Source organism: Carassius gibelio, chromosome A16 (genome assembly GCF_023724105.1).
Source record: "Carassius gibelio isolate Cgi1373 ecotype wild population from Czech Republic chromosome A16, carGib1.2-hapl.c, whole genome shotgun sequence".
Lineage (NCBI taxonomy): Eukaryota > Metazoa > Chordata > Actinopteri > Cypriniformes > Cyprinidae > Carassius > Carassius gibelio.
The window spans coordinates 3,153,691-3,177,137 of NC_068386.1; the positions used below are offsets into that span (position 1 = coordinate 3,153,691).

The following is a 23,447-nucleotide window of genomic DNA, read 5'->3' on the forward strand; positions in this document are numbered from 1 at the left end:
AAATGAAGCTGTTATTGAATAATCATGTTTCCTATTCCGTGTCCTTAACTCCTGAAATTGGTGTAACGTATTTTACAGCAGTGTAATTTATAAAAAATATCTCTATGGGGGGTTGTGAAAAATGTAACCCCCCCCCCCTTAATATATATATAATATGAAATATCTTCATGTAACATGATCTTAACGTAACCTCGTAATGATAATGAAAGATAAAATCGATAATTTAGTCCCATACAATGTATTGTTGGCAATTGCTACAAATATACCCGTGCTGCTAATAACTGGTTTTGTGCTCCAGTGTCCCATATTAGGAGACACAAAAGTTGTGAAAGACAAACCCCTTCCAAGGTAATCCATAACTGACTGAGTGATAATTAAAAAAAGAAATTTATGTGCTGATCAGTGCTTGATGCAATTAAATCTCTATGTGGGTGTGTGAAAAATGTAAATGAGTCCCCCTTAACATTTTCTCAAGTAACTAATTTAACTGTATTTTTTGTTCTCCGTACCTGTAACCGATTGCAATGACATTTATTTAGTAATTAAATTACATAACTGTAAGCAGTTTAAGGTTACTCCCAGACACCGAATGCGTAATTAATGTTGAAAACTTAATTGATTAACTGATAGGTTTTAAAATGGATGCTGAACAAAAACTAAGTTTCTTGCTCTGCTCAGTGTGCAGTGTTATGTGTCTAAACAAACAGCATGTGCTGTCAGTGATTTCAATCACTAGAGGCCGCTCTTGCCCTGTACAATGAAACCGAGCCTTCTCAGTCGCTCCAGCAACGGATGCAACCTGGAAAAATATCGGCATGAATTCTTGCCGATAACCGATTGTTCCAGCAATCAACTATCGGTGCCGATAAATTGGCAAAACGGACGACCTCAACCTTTGACTTCCACAGTATTCCATATTTGCTTTATTTGATGCTATGGAAGTCAGGGGCTAACTGCTACTGTTTTGTTACAAACATTCTTTAAAATATTGAAAATAAATCCGGTCTGAGACCATCACCAGCACAGAACGTCGTTTATTGATTTAAGGCTCACTTTGCCCGTCTGGCTGAAATATATGAATATGATCTGCTCTAGTTCTAAAACGTTTTCACAGTGGAAAAGTTGCTTAATGGAATTGTTTTTGGAAGTCATTCTACACCATTAGCCTGCATTCCCTTATACAGACCAGTGATTCCCGGTAGATAAAGGCTGAAGATTGTCGAGAGTTTGGCATTTGATCTTAACCCTCCAATTACCATCAGCGTAATGCATGCGGACAGTCTGTTGTTTATCTCCTGGTGTGCAGTAGAACTGAAGGGCTTGCTTAATTAAAGAGCTTGTCTGAGTTTGAGGTTGATGCAGTACTGATGTGGCAGTGGCCTGCGTTATGCATCACTGCCAACAGAGGGCGAAGTTGTCTCAAGAAAAGCACATCCTGGCACTATCCGCTGTAGTAGTTACTGCATTTTGGATGTAGGATGACCTTGATGGGACAGTCGCTTGCATCTGTCCATTGTTTTCATCCATCCTATGTTTAAATACTTGCCATAGTGTTTTCTTCTGTGAGCACAAAAGGAGATATTAAGCAGAGCTGCTCTTTTGCAAATAAAAAGACTGGATGAATTACTTCAAGCTCCCAAAAAGTTGCTTATTTGAAATTTTGATTTATTTCAGGCCTTAAGACATAAAATAGCTTTGTGAGAGGAACAGAGTGAAATATATAATTAAAAAATACCAATTTTTCAATCGCTTTCCTCTCAACTGGGGTTATTAAATCTCATTTGCGCTTGTTAAACTAATGGTGCTGACCTTAATAATGACTTCAGATGCATTATTAACACACTATACAATATGTTCTCACTTGCCACGTGATTGTTTGAAGTTTGAAAACCACAAATGAGATTTACAGCAGCAGATGAGATTATCTGTAAATAATATCAGTGAATTCTGATGGTAATTTAAATTTTAGGTGAATTGTTCCTTTAACGTTTGCCCTAAGAATGTTTTACATCTTTTATCCCGTTTTCATGTGTGTGAAAAAATCTATTTTTATTTTATTAATACATTTTGTCCAAAAAAACACGAGTAAAAAAATAAATAAACTGTACATGATTTAATTCTCTATAGTTTAAATAATTAATTTGTTAAAATTAACAAGAAAAAAGTTATGGCAATAATCAGTACAGTATTTTGTTTTAAATTTAGTTTTTGTTTCCAGTTGTTATTTGACATTTCACTGCTAGGCCTTATATCAAGCTCTCCAGGTTTCTCCTTCCAGCATTGCAAATCTGAAGTACGAGCTCATTTGTACGCTTGGTGTTAAACCGTTCAGTTACGATGTTGTCTCAGGCTGTTCATTTTACGAGGCGGTTTAGTGTGTGGTTGTTAGATTTAGTTTCGTCATTGTTTTATGAAGATGGATCATAGGCCTCGTCCTACCCAAGCTACAGTCATCAGGCTATGTCTGCGTGTCATTGTTCGGCTAACTGACAGGGACAGACGTTCACGTCAGCGTGATCCGTGGGGAATGTGTTTATGCCTGATAGCCTTGGGCTTGTGGATTGCGTCACCCCTCAGCTGAGGCAAGTTTGAAAGCAAGAAAGGACACTCGCAGTACGCCGCAGAGAGAATGCTAGTCACTGCAAAACAAAAGCGCCTATCAAAAATAGAACTGGCAAGCGTGCAATTCTCCTGAGTTCACAGGTGATCATTAGATGAAGTGTTGAGGCTGTGTTTTGCTGCTTTGATGGGGCTGTGTAGTCTGTGCCGGCCCCGTGAACAGGAGTCAAAGCGCCGCTGCTGCTGGAACGCATGCTGCATGCCCTCATTAAGTATTCTGTTATTGACACCCAGCTGATGGAGAAGGAGAACAGGGGGGGTGGAGCGCTGCTTTGAATCCATGGTAAAAGCCAGCCCCCTGAGGTTCCTTAGGCCCACGCTGATGCCTTGTTTGACTGACGGGGTTCAGGGCAAGTGAGTGGAGGATATGAGCTGATTGTGGCAACGCTGTTGTTGTCTGATTGTTATGAGATGCTTTTGCATAAAGCGGACTAGAGCTTTTAACGTGTCAAAATGTTAAAAGTAGCTCTTGCCTTAAACTGTTTTCTTTTCAGCTGATGTCAGCATGGTTGCACAGGCAATTGGTTAATGTTAAAGGGTTAGTTCATCGAAAAATCTAAATTGTCATTAATAACTCGCCCTCATGTCGTTCCAAATCCGTAAGACCTCAGTTTATCTTTGGAACAGTTTAAGATATTTTAGATTTAGTCCGAGATTTCTCAGTGAAACTGTGCACGGTATACTGTTCATGTCCTGAAAGGTAAGAAAAACATCATCAGAGTAGTCCATGTGACATCAGAGGGTCAGTTAAAAAAAATTTTAAGGTCCAAAAATAACAAAAACTACGACTTTTCAGCATTGTTTTGAACTCTCACAACAGACACGGAAGAGAAGACAAAGCAGTTTGTGATATCTGGTTCGCGAATGAATCATTCGATGTAACCGGATCTTCTTGAACCAGTTCACCAACTCGAACTGAATCGTTTGAAATGGTTCGCGTCTCCAATAAGCACAAATCCACAAATGACTTAAACTGTTAACTTTTTTTAATGTGGCTGACACTCCCTCTGAGTTCAAACAAACGTGCAATCAACATGCTTCATCAGGAAATCGTCGGCAGCGCTGCATAGGATTTGTTTGAGAATGTCTCCAAATAGGTGTGTGTTTTTGGATGTGAGGGAAAGTTTACCTTGTTCAGCTTCCCAAAGAACTAGCGTTACATGAACAGTGGATGCAGTTTACTTTTCTGGGGCAGTAACGGAGTGTATTTACATTTAATCATTTAGCAGACGCTTTTATCCAAAGCTACTTACAATTGAGAACAATAGAAGCAGTCAAGTCAAGAATAGAACAACTACAGTATACAAGTGCCATGACAAGTTTGTTAGTCTAGTACAGATCGCATAGCTAGGAATTTTTTATTTTTTTTTATGAAAAGACAAAAGGAAAAGTGCTATTATTAGTTGGTTAAGTGCAGGCGAAAAAGATGAGGTTTAGATGTTTCTTGAAAGTGAGTAAAGACGAATCGAGATTGGGAGGTCATTCCACCAGCTGGGCACAGTCCAGGAAAAGGATTGTGGTTTTTGAACTTCGTTGGGATATTACCACAAGGCGTCGTTCAGTTGCAGAGTGTGAACTTCTGGAGGGCACATAAGATTTAACCAGGTTTAGGTAAGTTGGTGTCGTGCCAGTGGTCGTCTTGTAGGAAAGCATCAGTACCTTGAATTTAATGCGAGCGGCAACTGGTAGCCAGTGTAGCCTGATAATTATCAAGTCCATTTGTGTGTTCTGGTCATCTGAGTGACGAATGTTTTATAAACGAGTCCCGGGTCAATGCTGGATTTACACATCGTTTGCTATTAAAACATGGAGCCGTCCCTGTGATAAAACACCCCATACATTTAAGTAGAACTGCATCAGATTTCTGTCTTTTGCTGGAAACAACACAGAACATCATTATTCTAGCTCCGCCCACGTCACGCCTCCAGGAGCTCGACTTTTTCCGCAAAGAATCGGAAAGCTGTATTTCTTTTTATAAATCCGATAAAAAAAAATAAAAGACTTTTGGAGATATGAAAGATGCAGTACTACTCTATAGGTACTCAAGATTAACATGAGATTAGATGAAATGGTGTATGTTATGTACCCTTTAAGAAATGTGTAACTTTATTTTGCCTCACATAACTGTTAATGACAGTAGATTAATGTTAATGTTTATATATATATTAAACAATTAAGATCAGTGAGGAGTGGAGCATGTTTAGTCGTTTAATCAGCCATTAATTGCCTTGAATCAAATGAGTGATGATACAAACCCTAAGACTGGAACAACAGGAAATTGGATGCTGCTGTTTCCTGTTCTCTTATGCGTTACAACTGCTCAGGCAATTAGTGACATCCGTATTCCCTCGCATCTCTCTGCCGTATGGAGTGTTTCACCGCGCTTCGTCGTCTTTGCCGCTGGCTTTGTGTTTTACTGACTGTATTGGCCAACCAAGCGCAGCTCCGTTCATTTGAGGAAGCAGGTGTGTGACTTCCCTCCTGAATGATTTGGGGGAACAGGCTTTTTCACAAATCTTCCAGCATGACGCCTCGACTCGAAATGATCAGATTGGCAGGGCTCAGCTCAGAGAGTATTGAATTTACAGCTTTGTTTTTTTTTTTTGCTGACCTTAAAGCATGTTACAAACCCTCAAAAGGCACAAATCAGCTTTGGAACGCAACCTATAGAGCCTCTGGCTCATGTGGAAATGAGGTGCCATGGACGCCCACCATATGTCAGACCACCATCTGTGTGGAGTTTTTAAAGCCAAAGGTTATGACTTTGTTTACAGGGAGTCCATCTATAATTAATTTAACGTGCCACCGTGAAATGCTTCATATATCTTTACAGCTGGGATGTGGCGAGCGCTGTCCGCTCATTTGGGCTTGACATGTTACTCGCACCCAGAGAATTGTGTAATATTGCCTCTGTTTTATGAATGTGGTAAATGATGGCAGATTTGTTCCATGCAGCTTCAGGCTACAGGAGGGGAGCGATGGGGAATCGTAAGGTTTTTAATGATTACGATTCCACTTAATGATGTCGGTGCCTTTATGATTCCTTTTAATGACTCTTCATGCAAAAAAATGATTGATCTAAACTCTATTGCACCTTGTTATGCCACCATCTGGAATGCTTTATTCTGATTGGTCAGTTGCATTGCTTTACGTTCATATTATTGAGTAAAGCTGCTCTGTGTGTGGGTTTATTTTGTGGTTGTTGACTTTAATATACACTACCATTCAAAAGTTTGGGGTTAATAAGATTGATGTTTTTATAGTCTGCATTTATTTTGATTTATTTTTGCATTCTTGCAGTATGTTTTAATCTCTTTAAAAATTAAATATCTATCTATCGAATACTAATTATATCAGATGACATTTACGCAGCAGGCATAACTTGCTGACTGACAGAATGATGTTAAGTGTGTCCTGATCAGCTTTACAAGTAACATCCTACTGTTGTAAAGGTTTTGGCTCATGAATATTTAATAAGATTCCTGACTGGACACTTTCTCAAGCTTATGAAGTTATTTTTGCAGGGCCCTATTAATATTCACACAAACTTTTTAAAATTTCATGTTGAATCATACATACAGGACATGTTTTTGCATTCGAGAAGCACAGCAGTGTTTTTAAAAGATTCTGCTAAATTTTGATTAGTCAGATGATGTTGAAGCACGTCTTCTGTCCACTTTGGTGAGCCAATAGAAGCATTTGAGAACAATTAATGCAACCTAATGTCATAAAATCATGTTTCACTGTGTGTGTGTGTGTGTGTGTGTGTGTGTATAAAAAAACAAATGTTGTCTATAGTAGTGATTTGAGGTTGGAATTGGTTTGTTCCACTCTTATCTGCTGAAATAACAGTAAATGTGACTTCCGCTCGTTTGTGCAGTATCTGTACGCTCTAAATGCATCTCCTGCTTCGATACTCTTTATGAAATAACAGATATCCTGATGCACTTTAGTAAGCCATCAGAAATTGGCAGTATAAAATGCTGTGTCCCTTCTGAGTAAAACAAACACATCCCATCAGGCCTTGGGCAGCGTGAACTGGCTCTTCTGTAGGACTTGGAAGAAAACCCCCGGTGGATTGGTATTCAGAGAGGCTGTGCAGACGGAGTAATTAGACAGTGAGTGTATTTGTTCTTCCATTAACCCCAGGTCTTTCTCCATCTTTTTCTGCTCTGAGTGGTCACAGAGTACCACGTTAAGATGGAGGAGCAATCTGCCATTTAGCTCTCCAACTTTTATTTTAAAACTACATGCCTGCTCATCACATTCATGGCTGTTTTGAGCACAGACAGATATATTCCCTCTCTGCCAGTCTTTAAATTGAACCTTGCACGCATTAATATTTTCCTTAGAGCGGTCTAAAGCACATGGGCAAACATATAAACCTGGAATGAACATCCGTCTCGGGTCAGCTGATAGCAAGTGGTCAGCTGAGATGGATTGCTGATTACTGCATCTTAATTAAGCATAAAAATGTACAAAACGTATGATTATTATTGTTCTCTAATGTGTTTTTAATGTAGAAACATGTCTGATTGGGGTCAGGAAATTCAGAGCTTTCAAAAGGAATAGAAATTTGCTGAAAATGTACTCACCTTGAGGCCATATCCGATGTAGATTAGAAAGTGATGATTTGAAGTTAAAGTGCTTTAATGATGGATTTGTTACAAACATGCTGCTTTTTACTTAAAGACATTAACTGATGGACTGGAGTGATGTGGATTATTGTGATGTTTTTATCAGCGGTTTGAACTCATTCTGACGGCACCCATTCACTGCAGAGCATCCCATTTAAAGCAAATATCCATTTTTGTGGAAGGAAAACATCCAACATCGTGTTCCAGTTCAATTATTTGCATATGTTGATTTCAGTTACAGTACATATCTTTTCAAAGGCTGTTCTCTCATGAACCGAGTCAGAATTCTTTATGAGCATTTAAATAGACCAGACTTTATAGTTTTTCATATCTTTAATATGAAAGCTTTCTCAGAAAGGTTTGTTCATGTATCACTTGCCAGATTTGACACGTTTTATTCCTAAAAACATGAGTGTATGGTTGTGTTTTTTTTTTTTTTTTTTTTTTTTTCTCTCTGAATGTTGACAGTAGTGACTAATGGAGTGACAAAAAGAGATCAAAAATCTCCTCTGTAAAAACCTTTAACTCGAATGTGACTCAAATTTTGATCCTGGCTTCATGCATGCAAATCAATGCATATTTAATTAGATAATGCCTCTTGCATATATAAACATTTCAGAAGACTTAATGGAAAAACAGTTTCCTTACTGTACTTTAATTAATCTGGGGAAAGTATACCATTTAGTTGCTTTCATGTGCTTTAAGTCTAGTAGAGCATGCAAATCTGCCTTTTTTATTGCTTGCGTAGTTAAATGCTAACCAGTTCTTTCAAGTGTGTGTGAGTGCAGTTGTGTACCTGGTTACACCTCACAAATCTTCATGCAATAAACTCATATAAACGTTATTTCTGTCCGCTGTTGCTCCTGCAAAGGCAACGCAAAGACACTTTAAACACCTTGAGGAGAAATTGCATCATATATTCTGTTTGCTTCGGCGATCCCAAATTTTGTTTTGCAAGAAGTGTTTCCTCTTCGGTTCCTGATCAAGCTGTGTGTTTGTGTGTGTCTGCAGGTGGTGTTGAAGATCATTAAGCACTACCAGGAGGAGGGCCAGGGTAGTGAGGTGGTTCAGGGTGTTCTGCTTGGACTGGTGGTTGAAGACAGTCTGGAGATCACAAACTGCTTCCCCTTCCCGCAGCACACTGAAGATGATGTCGAATTCGATGAAGGTGAGGTGCACGGCAATCTCCAGAGCTCCATTCTCTGGACAGTTAATCATTGATGATTGCACCCGGCGCTCTGGGAAGCGGCGAGAGAGGAATTATTTGGATTTCAGGGCAAGAGAACTGTGGAAAGGGGAATTGCTTTTCACTTTTTTTTTTATTTTTATAGTGTAATCACGATTCAATTTGATTAATAGAATTTGCACTAAAATACCTGCTTTGTGGGTCGACTCTAGTTTGTTGAAACACAAACGAGCTGCGAGTGGTCTTCCTGAATTAATTAATTGCTGTTTTATACATAATTAAATCAAGACAGTGACTAAATGGCCAACTCTGATCCTTTTAGAAACATGGAAAACAGAACTCTTCATATTGGAAGAAATAGTACAAAGCAAGCAGAGCGGTAAAACTGGAAGACTCCCGTTGTAATTAGAGCCCGACCGATATGGATTTTTGGGGGCCGATGCCGATATTAACTTGAAAAGAGCCGATTTATAAGCCGATATTTTGATTTTGAAAATAAACTGGATATTAGACCCATTTCCTATAAGCTGCACTTACATAACATTCAATGGCAAAATATCTGCCTGTTCTATGTATGTGGACTGTATAAACCATTTTCCAGAAGGGATTTATGTAAAAAAAAAAGCCTTAGATTACGGTCTCAATCACTAAACAATTGCACATCAAAAGTATATATTTTTTAACGATCAAAAAACAGTCTGATTTTAAACATTTAACACTTTTACTTTCTTCCAGTTGAAGCTGATTTTAACAGTCTGTGTGTGTACTGTAAATAAATTATAATACTAAAGTTAAAGTTAAAGTATTTGCAGAAGTAGTCCCACACTTTTGCTGCTACATCATTCACCTTTTTCAGCCATCTGTAGGGCAGAAAGAGAGACATAGAAAGAATAAGCATGTGTATTAATAATATCACCATGTATCATTACTCATGTCATCATTAGAATTATAATAATAATAAACAGGGATCTCCTACATAGGCAAAAATGAGAAATATATATATATTTTTTTATTTGTCAAGCAATAGGTATTAACCTCCTTATATTTAACAATATTATTTCAACATTTTCCTGTTATGTCTGTAAAGCTGCTTTGAAACAATATGTAAGAAAAAAAAAGAAAAGAAAAAAGCGCTTGTTCAGCTCACATTTATTTACATGTCCCCTCTGATTTAATCATTTCTGACGCACCTACTGTAGTTACTGTAACTACACTATATTTGCTCTCACAGACACATTCACAACGGACCCGTATATCTTCTCCTCTTCTCTTTGTGCAGTCTGAATCAAAATGGTTAACGTTAGTGCCATGAACACACCGCTGTCAATTTTGAGAAGAACCACCTTCAAACAAGTTAATAGCAAGCATTTAAGGGGCCTGCTAAAAAGGAAGCTATATTAGCGGAGTAACGTAACCAGCCTGAATTCACCAAATTGTTCCCTGGGCCTGAGGGTAGCCTCTTCTTCCTTGCTTCTCTCTTAATTCTCATCAGCAGGACTAGCGCTATCGCTCGCTTCTTACAACGGGACAGATACATGTTTGCTGCTGACCGAAAAGAGGAACAACAGACTATGAAAGAGCTCCCGCTAAAAGTTTTTAAAACTCCGCCTACGCCATAGCGCAGAGCAGGGCAAATCGCGTTGTATCTGAAGGGCAACGCTAAACCCAGCGGCCAAGCGCTGTGCATACCGCGTCCTGTGTGAAAGGCCCATTACGCGGTCATTATGTGGGAAACACACCGCAATAGAATAAGCACTAAACGCTAACTTTATAGTTCGACCTCTTATTAACGTTCGCGCTCTTCCACTGATAAACATGGTATTAGCTTTGTGGCTAATCTAATATAGCAATGCATTAGCGGCTGTAAGTGATGTTACAGAATATTTAGAAGTGATAATGATAGGACCGTTAACTAGAACTACCACACCGTTTTTATATACAGTGTATGAACTAAATCTACAATCATTTCACATGACGAACGACAGACTCACCTGGGTGGCTTGGCTGATCGCTTTCTTCTTTGTGGATTTCTGGCGCTGTTGCAACTCTGGAGCTGCAGACCGCCCTCTGGTGGGCAAACTATGCAACACTCATAACATGAGTGAAGAATATGAGACTGTTTCTCATGTTTCATCGGCCGTTATAAACGCCGATGCCGATTTAAATGCAATTAGCTCATATCGGCCGATAATATCGGCCGGCCGATATATCGGTCGGGCTCTAGTTGTAATCGATAAAGCGGTCACTGCAAATTACCAGTTTCAATACAACTGTTTGATTCCCACCAACTCCTCCATTGCAATAAATGAAAAACCTGTCTATAACAGGTTTTTTTTTTAAACTGTGGTATTTGTTAAATATATTTTAATAATAATAACAACTACTAATAATAACTAAGTAGTACTACATTTAGTCATTTTGCAGACACTTATCAATTTTAAAATTGGGGGATACAAAGTGATTTTTCTTAAAGAGGCAAACAGACACAGGAAGTGCTTGTACTATCAAGTTTAAGCACAAGCTAGAAAGAGAAGGAATAAATGAATAGAGACCATTTATTATTATTATTTTTTTACGATGAGGTCAAGCAGCTGTGAAAGAGATGAGTTTTCAGCGGTTGCGTGAAAATCTAGTAGTAGTTCAAAGGTGACTAGTTATTTGAAATTGCTCAAAAAACGAGATTAAGTTTAGTTTTTGCCATCGCACAAGCCTTTCATTGCATGTTGGGTTGTATTTGCACAACATACAGCAAATTCAATTTCATTCAAATAATTTTGATTCTAACCATGATGATTTGTGCATCATGTATCTGTGGATCAGGCTGCTTGGTTAAGGCTGGTTGTCAATTTTGCATACGGACTAATTTAAGCATTTAAACAGTTCATTGATGCACTCAATAGTCTTGATTATTTTAATTAATTGCGCGCATCTACCCCTGCGGTGATATTCGTGTCATACTGGGATATTCTGCCATTATTTGGAGCTTGCTTTGTGCTTCTTGTTGTCTTCTCTCTCCAGCTGGAGTATTGTATTCGGTCCATGACAGGAAGTGTTTATTAGTTTTCTGTGCCGGCCTGGTCCAGTGGTGGTTGTAATTATCTCCTGGACCTTTTATCGGCTTGGCGTCAGGCGTCTTGGAGAGGTCAGGCCCCATCCTTGGCACTTTGACTGAGTGAATGACCTTGTCGTTAGGTGCTGCTTGTTAGCGGCGTTGAACCGTTCGGCTGAGCACTAACAAGCTGCAATAGATGTCTAGATGTAGCAGCACTAGAGACCAAACTGGTGATGGTGTCCAAGGACGTGCTTTATCTCTTCAGCCGGCGCAAGAAATATCGCTCCCTAATGCTGCCGTGACTTGAATCAATAGAGCAATGCCTGTTATGTGGATCCAGAGATACACTTGCCGTGATAAGAGCAGGCCTGAACTCCGGTACTGTACATCTGCTCATATATTTACCACAGGGATGCGCTTCGTTATTGCAAAGCGGCCAGTCGATCAAGAGGCAGCTCTCTGGCTGTTCACCCTCAACATTAGGAATTCAAGTAGATGCCACCAGTGAAACTTCTCTTCTCCATACTAATTTTGATATTGCTTAAACTATGCTAGTGAACGCACTCGTTTAACAATTAAAGTGAACCGGTCACAAATATGGTGGGATTTAATAGACTAAAGTCATTAAACATTGCAATTATTAGGGGAATTTTGCAATAAAGCACAATGTAATGTAAGCGTCATTTATTTATGCATACTTTCCCTTATGCCTTTTATTTATTGATTTAATTCATGATATTGATTTGTTTTCCATTTAAGGGGTATTTCAGGGGTTTCGCATTGTTTTTTGAATGAAAGATTGTTTTGCACCTCCTTTTAATGCTTGCTTTTCATTGTACTTTAATGTTGTTATTTCACCATTGCCTTTTCCATTATTTTAGAGACTGCCGATCAAACTTCTCCAAGCCATTATTGGCAGATAACGATCGGAAGCCAATCAGTCGGAGCTCCCCTAGTCGGTACACAACAGACCAATTAAAATCCACTTTAAAGACGATTTATAAATATTTATATTTTTTTTTTTAATCGATGAAAATGCAAGTTCAACTCTCTGCTGTTTTGATGGTGCTTTTGTATTTCTTATTAGGTTATCGGTCATCTGCTGAATGAATGCAGCGATTTGAAAGCCGTTGTTTGTGCTTTGTTGTAAAGATATTGTAGAAAGACTAGTGTCATTCCATTTTATTGGTTTAATTTTAGGATAGACTTGATCCCAAAATACAGGTACTTTTGACATTCCCTACATGAAAGAAAAATGTTGTCTGTGGTTATGTAGTTTGGCTCGACGTGAGCTGCCTGGTAAGTCCTGTCTCATAGACCACACTTGCGGCTCATCAGTCAGTCCATCCTATCAAGCACACAGTGTTTTTTCTGTCTGTGCTTGATGAGTAATGGGATTTGGATAAGTGCATCTTAAATTGAGGCAGATTACCCATCTATAGGATGCCGAAGGAAAGTTTCTTATGTTTGCTCCTGATATTCTGTTGGTTATTCCCTAAAGTTTTGAACAGGTGACATTATTGGGTTTCTCTTTTATTGTGGTACTTTTTAAAAATAGAAGACCAGAGGAATTGGCTGAGGGTTTTTGGGAATGTTTAAGGACCTTTGCAATTTTTTTAGGGTCTATTAGATTAAATAAACTTATGTAGCCTTATCGTAGATTCTGTTTCAAGAACAGCGCTGTTAATACCTCACTACAATTACTGATAAATTTGTCAGAGTATTGCTAACAAGTTTGTGTGCAATTATATTTAGTAATTTTTAATGAAAATACCTGAAAATAATTGTACACCTTTTGAAAGTTTGTCAGCCAATCAGATTGAAGTAATGTAATATAATAAAGAATTCCACATTTCACTTTTCTAGCAAATATAGTTTTCTATTATGTCTGAAATTGTATTATTAGCTCTGTCAGATTTCTTGTGATGAAGTACTTTGAATGAATAAAAATGTAAATAAGCAAATATGCATTTTCTGAAAGTTTACATGTTGCTGACATTATTTGTCAAGCTCAACCATTTAACCCTTTTTTATTAAGTTATCATAAGTGCAAGTTATCAAACAAATTACTTGTCTTTAATTTGTGCGAAGTAAAAGTTAATCAGGAAGTACAATCTAAAGCCGCGTTTCCACCGCAGGAACTTTACCCAGGAACTAGGGACTTGGTCCGGTACTTGGTGTGTTTCCACCGCAGGAACCAGGAACTAAATAAAAGTTCCGGGTAAAAAAATGCGCCCCAGAAAGTCCCTGCTGGCGAGGTGGTACTTTTTTAAAGTTCAGGAACTTTCGGGGGCGGGACTTTGGCGCTAAACATCCTGATTGGTTGAGTTGACGCAGCATTGGTTGAGTTCAACCACCATTTATTCGGATCAACATTTTCAAAATATTACTGTTATTGTGTCATGAAATGTAATTTTAAAAGTATTTCAGGCGAGAATGTAGTTGTTTAATACTCAAATCTGTTGTTTATTTATAAAGACAGCGCCTATTTAAAAATGTGTTTCGCCGATCTCTGAGACGGTGAGCTCCACACGATCAGGGAGAGCTCAGTGATCATCTATCCGCCCAGAGGCAGCCTCACCTTGGATAGACCTTCTGATATGTGCCGCTGGCTCTGATGTGTCTTTAGTGGTTAAACATAACATATAATTCAGCTGCGGGGTAAATCTAACAGGTTTTCTTTGGTCTGTATTCAATTTATCTATATGTTAAAATGAAAATAAAAAAGGCAAGTCTATATAATATTTCGTTTCATTGTAATGGCTGTATATAACGTTACACTTATCCCTGAACTAAGTACATTTCTGCAGCTGTTATTATGTTTAAATGAAAACGAAAGGAGGCAGTGGTATTTTATATCCTATTTCGTTTTATTGTAAATGTACTGAGGGGAAAATTGCAGTAGCCAAAGCGATCTGAGTTCACGCAGCATTGGTTGAGTTCAACCACCATTTATTTGGATCATTTTCAAATATTACTGTTATTGTGTCATGAAATGTAATTTTAAAAGTATTTCAGGCGAGAATGTAGTTGTTTAAAACTCAAATCTATGGTTTATTTATAAAGACCGTGCCTATTTAAAAAATGTGTTTCGCCGATCTCTGCGACGGTGAGCTCCACTCGATCAGCGAGAGCTCAGTCCTCATGTATCCGCCGAGATGCAGCCTCAAATCGGCTAGACCTTCTTATATGTGCCGCTGGCTCTGATGTGTCTTTAGTGGTTAAACATAACATATAATTCAGCTGCGGGGTAAATCTAACAGGTTTTCTTTGGTCTGTATTCAATTTATCTATATGTTAAAATGAAAATAAAAAAGGCAAATTTATATAATATTTCGTTTCATTGTAATGGCTGCATATACACATATCCCTGAACTAAGTACATTTCTGCAGCTGTTATTATGCTTAAATGAAAACCAAAGGAGGCAGTGGTATTTTATATCCTATTTCGTTTTATTGTAAATAGGAAAATTGCAGTAGCCAAGACGAGCTGACTGAAGTTATCAAGTACGCTGCTGTTTATAGATTTACCGGACTTGCGTCGTCGCGGACATCACACTCCCGAGTCGAATGCACAAAGTCTGAACTAACTACCGAGGATGCACGTCCAAAATCAGCGTACTTTAAAAAAACAAACAAATCAGCAGTACTTTGTATTGAGAAACGCGCGCAGACCTACGTCACCAGTCTATTTGCCTAATCTTCCCGGTACTTTACACCGCGGTGGAAACGCAGAAAGCAACAGGTCTGGGGGGAAAAAAGTTCCTGGGAAAAAAAGTTCCTGGTAAAAATGTTCCGGGTAATTTCGGTGGAAACGCGGCAAAAGATTTTGAACCAAACTAGGTAGCCCCTATTGAGTGACAACTTCATTCAGGATGAATTTGAATTTTGACATTTACTTAATTGCTAGACAATTACAAAAATGTGTTTTGACCTCCTGTTGTGTTTAGGTCAGTTTGACCCACATCTGACTTTCAAACGTTTGTAAAAGTTATCATTTAGTCATTAATTTGCATGCAAAATTTCAACATTTAAATGTGTTTTGTAAAGGCTGTATACACTTTGAATTGTGTTGGTCAAATTTTGAAGCCCTCATTTGATTTCATGCAATTTGCCAAAGATCAAGAAAAAGAGTCGGCTAAAAAGCAGAAAACCAAAATATGAAAAACAAACTCAGTTTACATGAAACTGAAGAATTGTCTTCTGAATCGTCCGTGGAGCATTTACAGTTTCTCGATCCAGGTTTCACAGTCAAAAAAATTGTCAAAGCCTGTAACTGGTTGTTGTTGTTTTTTTATATTTATTTTTTATTTTTTTACATTGAAGTCTGAGAAGTCCATTTAACCCAAGAGTATAAGAACCAGACCTAACAAAGTCAGAAAGCACTACGTGATAAATACTGCTTACACCACATACAAATAATGTTAGATACTCTCCATAGTTATTTGCACCTGAGTGTGCAGTTGGTCACTACAAAAAGTTATGACAAGTGCGAGAAAAAAAAAAAAAACTCATTTTGAACAAAAATTTGTCTAACTGACCACTACCAAAATAAAACCAGATGGGAATTTTTCACGTTTTTATATTTTTAGTCTGACAATCTATATTAGAGGTTTAGTGTTTTTCATTTTCGGCAAATTGCATTAATAAACCAATGTGAGTCTATTTGACCCATAACACAAAGTTCTACCCATTAAAAAAAAAAAGTTAACACCAGGATGGTTAAACTCTATTAGAAATCCCAAATTTTGATTCCAGGCTTTCAAACCTGTGAATATGTTAGTCTAGAGTTTTAGGCCGTGTTCGTGAGTGTTCAGCTGGTGGTCTGGCAGACTGACGTGGAAACAGTCCGAGAGCAGACTGATTACAGTGGAGCTCATCCCAGCACCAGCGTGAGCGTTTGGAAGAATTGATGCAGTGCACTTGATTATTGGTTGAATATCCACGCACATCACTGAAAGCAGTGACCCTGAACTTGATTCAAGTTTCCGGGGTTCTTCTGACATCTGCTGATTCATTGAGCTCATGTGAAGGGAGGTGAGAGATGACAGAGGGGCGTCACGCCGTGGGAGCTGGGCGAGATGTGGAGACTACAGGCTGACAGCTTCAGGTGTGCGGCGGTTATCGATTAAGCGGGACCCTACAGGGACAGGCACTGCCAGCCATGTGCACTGCTCTAAGATTAGACCCACAATGTGGACCTAAGATAAGCTTATCTAGCCCACCGCACCCCTCCACATTGAATCTAACAAACTTTCCAGTTGGCCTGTGCTGTTCACATGTATGGCAGGTCAGGGCAGGTGTTCACCCATTTGTAATCAAAATGAACTCGTGTTGACATGTTATGTCAGGTCAGTTGCTTGAAGTGCCTCCTGAGATTTCACAATTTATCCGAACTGATGTGGGCGTCTGACTAAACTCTTAAATTAGTAGTCATGTAATGGTACATGAAAAATAATTGACAATGGATTGTTAAATTATTGAACGTTTCTGCATTCTCTGAGGTGGTTATGCAGCCATGGTATTGAAACCTTTTAAGTGGCATTAATTTAAAATAATTTGTCAATTATTTTTTTATTTTTTACTTCAGTTGGCATATTTTAAGATGCATATTTGTATTTTTTTTTTTCAGATGACATGGTTCTTAAGTTTTCATTTCTAGCTTGATAGAATCACTCATGCTTCTCTTACTAATCAAATGCAAAATAAATGGATAAATTGCTATTTTAATCACTTTTTTGGCAATTAAGTTGTATTTAATTCGTTCCCAACTTCTCTTTTTAAAGTATAGTTTATCTACGATTGTAGTATTTATTAATATTTTGAAATTTCAGTTATTAGCTCTTATCTCTTTTGCTTTATGGTTTTGGTAATTTTAGCGTGTGTGTGTGTATATGCATGTCTTTTTATTGTTTTACTGGTTCTAATGTGTGAATTTGTAATGTTTCTTTCCTAGTCCTTCATATGGAGTTAGTCAAAAGGTTTCTCGTTCTATATATATATATATATATATATATATATATATATATATATATATATATATATATATATATATATATATATATATATATATATATATATATATATATATATATATATATATATATATATATATATATATATATATATATATATATATTTTTTTTTTTTTTTTTGCGCTTCTTTCTTAGAAACAGGCCAAAGCCGTCAATTCTAGTATGCTCATGACTTGCTACTGAATTAATTGGAAGCATTTCAAATGGCAAATAGATGTATTTGAAACTGGTTCTATTTCATTTTTAATAATGCAGTCAAATGTAGTGAATAAATTTATATATAAAAATAAATAAATAAACACTAGATGCTATTTGGCAATGCAATTATATAATTAGTTGCACATTTTAAGTGGCACTCTAAGTCCTTCATATTGATTAAAGTTAAGTCATGTCTGTCTTTTAAATAAAACCCACATTTTTCAAATTGAATTGAATTTGACTGATCTGATGAAACTCCAGCCGTTTCACTGTAAACCCCTAGAGGTTTCTTGAACCACCGGCTGGGAAACCTTGAGAACAACCAGACACCTGAACAACTGGCTTCTAATGCACACCTTAAGGGTAAGCTAATCAGTGAGGAATCACGATCCATTTCCCCGTTTGGTTTCTCAGGGGACGTGGCCCGCCATCATGACCCTGGCAGTGTTCCCATCTTCTACTTAAATGGCCTGATTTATTAATGGTCCCTGATGCCACCACTGAATGTGTCCTGTCCACGGTTTTAGTAGATTGCTCTGCACCTCTCTCCAAGGCATAATTAATCACAAGTGCAGGAAGATCAGCCTCAGTGACTAGCAAGTATCTTCCGGGAATCACGCCACTGTGACTCCAGAGTCCGATGAAGGGAAGCGATTGAAGGCATGAAGTCACTTCCCAGGGTGCCACTGATGTCTATATTTTTCGATCACTCTTGTGTCCCTTTGCTCAGCTAACATGGCTTGTAGACATAAGATTTCTTGTTATTTTGGGGCCTGGAAGAATCATGGACCTTTCTATGAATTTTTTCCTAGGTTTGCTTCGATTTAAATCCACCAGGTACAAACTGCTTTTTGCAAGGACAGTCTTTAAGTCTCTTTTTAGGAAGTCTAAATGTAATGACATTTAAAATACCTAAGAACCATTTAAATAGCATTTATACAAAAATGATCCAGATACAGACAGTAATTCTATGAAAAGAATAAACTTGTGTATAATGTAAATTGCTCTCCTCCCCACACTGACATGCTTTGCAGATTGATTCATAAGACTAAACTGTAAATAATTGCATTTCAATTGTTGCTTCAGTTGGATCATTGCAGACTAAAAAATTGATTGTCAATAGTGATCGAAAAAGTGGTGGCAGGCAGAGTGTATTTTTCCAAATTAGCTTTGCAGCTGAACAGTAGCAGAGCACTTGGAGTTGCACTTTGCCAGCACGTCAACAGAATTAAGTGCCATCTGTCAGATTATGAAAGGCTGTGAACTGACATGTCACAATCCTATCACATTGGATAATTAATCTACAAACCAGATTTGCATTTCCAGAAGGAAATGGCAGGGCTTGCGTGGCAGCAGAAGAATCGTGTTAATATTTAGGGAAGTTTGGATTTTAGGCTATAGTTCTGGCTGACAAAAAATTGTCATGTATTATGTCAGCTGTGTATGAGAATCGACACAAAACTTGACACTTCTTTGCAGCGTAATGGTCAAGTGTTTAAATGGACCAATCAGTGTTCAAATAAAATAAGAATTCAGTGTTCCAATATTTTGATGCCGTCTTTGATGTTAGTTACATTTTGAAATGCGTTTTGAATTTCAGTTTGTATTTTTAAATGTAATTTTAAGCGTTTTAATTTTATTTTATTTTTTAATTCCCTTTTTTCAGTATGTTAACATTTTTTCATCAGAGAACTTAGGATTGTAACATTTTATAATTTTTGTACTATATTAAATATATAAATATTAAATGAATATGGTAAAAATGTGTTCATTAATTCATGCTACCTTTTTATATAAATTAAATTAAAATGAATCTTATTGTAAATAGGGTTGCAAAGGGGTGTAAAATCTTCTGTAAATTTCTGGATTTCTTTCCAAAAAATCCCAGGAATATATATTAAAAAAAAAAAATATTATTATTTTTTATATATATATATATATATATATATAATTATATAATAATTTTTTTTATTTTTTTTTGCAACCCTAATTGTAAAAGGTTTCATTCAGGTCGAATTTAATTCCATCCAGACAGCTGCAATCTTTCTTTTGTCAAAGATGCTCAACTACACTTTGTCTTCCTAATGACATCATGACCACTAAAACCATTTTAAACACAACCATTTTTCTGTTCCAAGAGTAGTACTTTAGCATGCTTGTAAACATTGAATTTCGAATAAACTTGACCTTAAAATGTTTATAGACATCAACACAGATTCTAGTAGTAAAGAAGCCAAACACAAAACTAATAACATTATAATGTAAAAATTATAATGGCTGTTGTCTAATGCTTGTTATAATCTGCTTCTCTGGGGGGGCATATTTCATCCAGCAGGCAACCAGAAGGCATTACTGTGTAAAATAAATAGGTTCACGCTTAATTGACTTCTTGAAATGACGTTCATGTTAAACCACGTGATCCGTTGTTGTTTGTCCCCATCTAAAGTCCAGATAAGATACAGTCCTTCTGCAGATGTGAAAAGATGCCCTTTTTGAGCCTGTTGTTGCATCAAACAATGAGGAACTAGCGATTCCCTTTCCATCCTAGCAAGCCTAGAGCGCTCGTCCTTGTGCCAATGTTAGTCTGTCATGGTGACACACCAGTGCATGTGTTTTCTCGCTGTCTTATTGACAGATGCATGTGTGACTGGAAGCAAACAACATAACGAGCTCCCACGACTCCCCTCGCGTCGGCGGTGCAAGCTAGCTAATTTTCTCCTCACGAGCAGCTGCATAATAGGATCTGAGGCCCGCTTTGTTCCGTGTTCCACCATGCATCGACGATTAGCTGCAATTAATCTTAGTTAAGAGAGCCCTGTGAGTGCCTGACACCCTGATGCAGCGCTGCCACCACTGCAGAAAAGCGGACGGGCAAAATAAACATCAGCCTGCTTTATACAAGTCAATATCTTGTGCTCTAATGGGACGAGAGTCAACCAAAGCAGCAACCCTTCATTTGACACATACATCCCATCATTCAAGCTGTTGTGTTTCGCCCTCCTTTTACTTCTCTTTCTTTGCACTGCACACCTCGCCGGCCCCACAGGATTCTCCTCACGAACCATCTTCAGGCGCAGGCACCAGCACTCATGCCTTCTAGTTGCCGTCTCATGAAAAATTTGCTTTTATTATTTTCCCATCAACTGTTGAATCCACAATGAATTTGATATGCAGCATCTACTGGGGACATTTCCTGGGGTGGATGCCATTTTTGGGTCTTATTTAAGGATGTGCAAAACTACTTCAAAATCAACTAATTGGTCTTTTGGCTGGCTGCAGGTTTATGTCTTGGTTGGACATGTGACATTTCTGTTTCCACATTGGAAATTTTGGATACTTGGACCTCAATTATGAATGAATTCTATGGACTCAAGTGGACTTGTACTCAATTTTAACAGACTTTTTCAGAGTACAGATGAATCTATGCAATGTTTGACCTGAAAGGTAAAAAGTCAACATAAAATTAAGACTATAGACATATAAACATCTTCCATTCCAGTTGGTTGAGGACTAGGATTTCGACAAGGTGAACTTGGACCCAACACCTACATTAACGCGTGCAAAACTGCTAGATGGAACAAAACTGAATGGAACCAAACGTCTTGAGACTCATTTTTAAAAGCTTTAATTCTTCGACTCCACTGGTGGTGGATCATTTTAAAAACGTAGGAAGGGGGCAAACAGGGTTGAGCCATTGCGCCATTTAAAATTTAATTGGAATTACTTTTCAAATTTAGTCCCTGAATTTGTGTTCCGTTTGTCTTTGAATGTAATAGGTTAGAATTGAAACAAATTTCAAAAACCTAAACAGAATAACACAATTGTGACACTGAAAAAAGCATTTTCTGTAAAGCTGCTTTGAAACGACATATTGTGAAAAAATGTTAATTACAAATAAAATTTAATTGAAAAAGCAATGTCATGACAAACTTCAAAAGTTGGCTTGGAAAATTTTAAAGTGTTCAAAAGGTCTTCGGTTTCAGGCTAGACAGGTTAGAAATGTCATCTGTTGAAACGTACTAACTTTATGTTAAATATTAAATATGATGTTTTTCATCATATTTAATAATTTAGCTTGTTCACCGAGGTGTAAAAACTTTATGGATTACCTGTCAGTTCTTTGAATTGTAGTTCAGGAAATTCCTCTTCCTGTCATTTGTGTCCTGTTGCCAATTCAGTTCATATTCAGACTGATTAATTGAGTAGGAGTCAGTTCTTCAACAATGACTCGTGCACAACTCTGGTTGCAACTCTAGATTAACAGATTTTTTTGGTATCTAAGTGGTTGACACAAATATCTGTCCCTCAGATTCATTTTTATTCATGTTAAATTAAATATGGTGTTTATGCTGACTAATGTCCACTATGTTCTTGAGTGAGGTAATGCGGTGTCTTTTAATTCTTGCTGTGGTTTGTGCTTAATGAACCAGAATCCTGTTTTTTCCATACTGCAGCTTCATCTGGTGACGCAGTAGATTGTCACGATGGGAGGGATCTTGTTCCAAATGGAAGAATGGTGGGTGTCATGGGCCCAGTGTTGACCTTTTGTTGGTTGAACGTGCACAGCGGTGGTTTCAATTCATCTGGTTTAATCTCTTTTTTTGGGATAAAGCCCGTGTTTCAGATTGCCCATTTTGCAGTACCATCTCGCAGGCCACACTGCTGTATCAAATTAGAGAATTGCAGCTTTGGAAGGCTGAGACGAATGCATAATGCAGATCTCTATCCATTTGATTGTCACCGCTGCTGCCTGAAGGAGCCGTGGCATTCTTTCGGTATGGTTGTGACTTATTCTTAAGGTTCACTGTGAGGAAAATGATGTTGGAATTCATGATGATCATCCTTAGAGGTTCTGGATTTACTTGTCAGGCTGAATATGGTTGTAATTTGTCTTATCAATAGTGTGGCTATTATGGTAATTTGAGGAATGAATCTTGGGATGTGCAAATTTGTAGGTGTAGATGAAGCTGTGCGTAGAGGTTGTAAATCGGGTGAACCATAATGGATATTATCATTGTAACGCAAGAGTGTCAAACTTTTATTGTAGTTCCATCTTAAATGATTAAATTGCAGTGACCGAAATGGTGACATTCCAAATAAAGTTTGAAAGGAGTAAAGCCTGTGTTAATGCTATAGAGTAGGCTAATATGGCCAAAGATATTTTGCTTTATAAATGTTAATTTTAAAAGCAGTCCACGATCAGCGTGTTATGTTCCCGTTTTGTTCCTTCCTCCACGATGGGACAAATCACCAAATACTATTTTTAGCCAAGCAGCACAGAGAGCTGCTTCAGAAGTGTTCTGCGATGAACACAAGCATTGATCAGAGCGGCTGTGGTCAGCTCCGGTAGCTGTGGAGCCCAGTGCACCGCAGACGTGTTCAGTGAAGCGCAGATTAGCTCTAACATCACTGAATCTGCTGTTAAAAATGAGCCATCTATTCATATCATCATGCAAAACATACATGGCAAATAGTACATTTTTATTGTTTCTCGAAACGTCATAGCATTTCCACACCAGTGATGACATGACTGTCACTCCAAATCAATTATGTCCCACACATCATATACGTTGTCACGCATTGATGTCATCAAAATGTGATCCGTTCTTGAGATCGGCCAAGTGTAGGGAGTACAGCATTCCTATTTTTAAATTTTTTTTTTTTCTCTATTCTAGTCATACCCCCACTTCCCCCGATTTATTTATCCTCGGCTGGTTCTT

General features: G+C 37.8%; 1 protein-coding gene across 1 annotated transcript in view; it reads left to right on the forward strand.

Annotated features, from left to right (window-relative positions):
- LOC128030717 (eukaryotic translation initiation factor 3 subunit H-A-like) overlaps positions 1-23,447 on the forward strand; it is a 48,652-nt gene that overhangs the window by 321 nt on the left and 24,884 nt on the right. Inside the window, exon 2 of the mRNA XM_052618578.1 lies at positions 8,268-8,424. Within this exon, the coding sequence (XP_052474538.1) occupies positions 8,268-8,424 (157 nt within the window). The remainder of the gene's footprint in view (positions 1-8,267; positions 8,425-23,447) is intronic.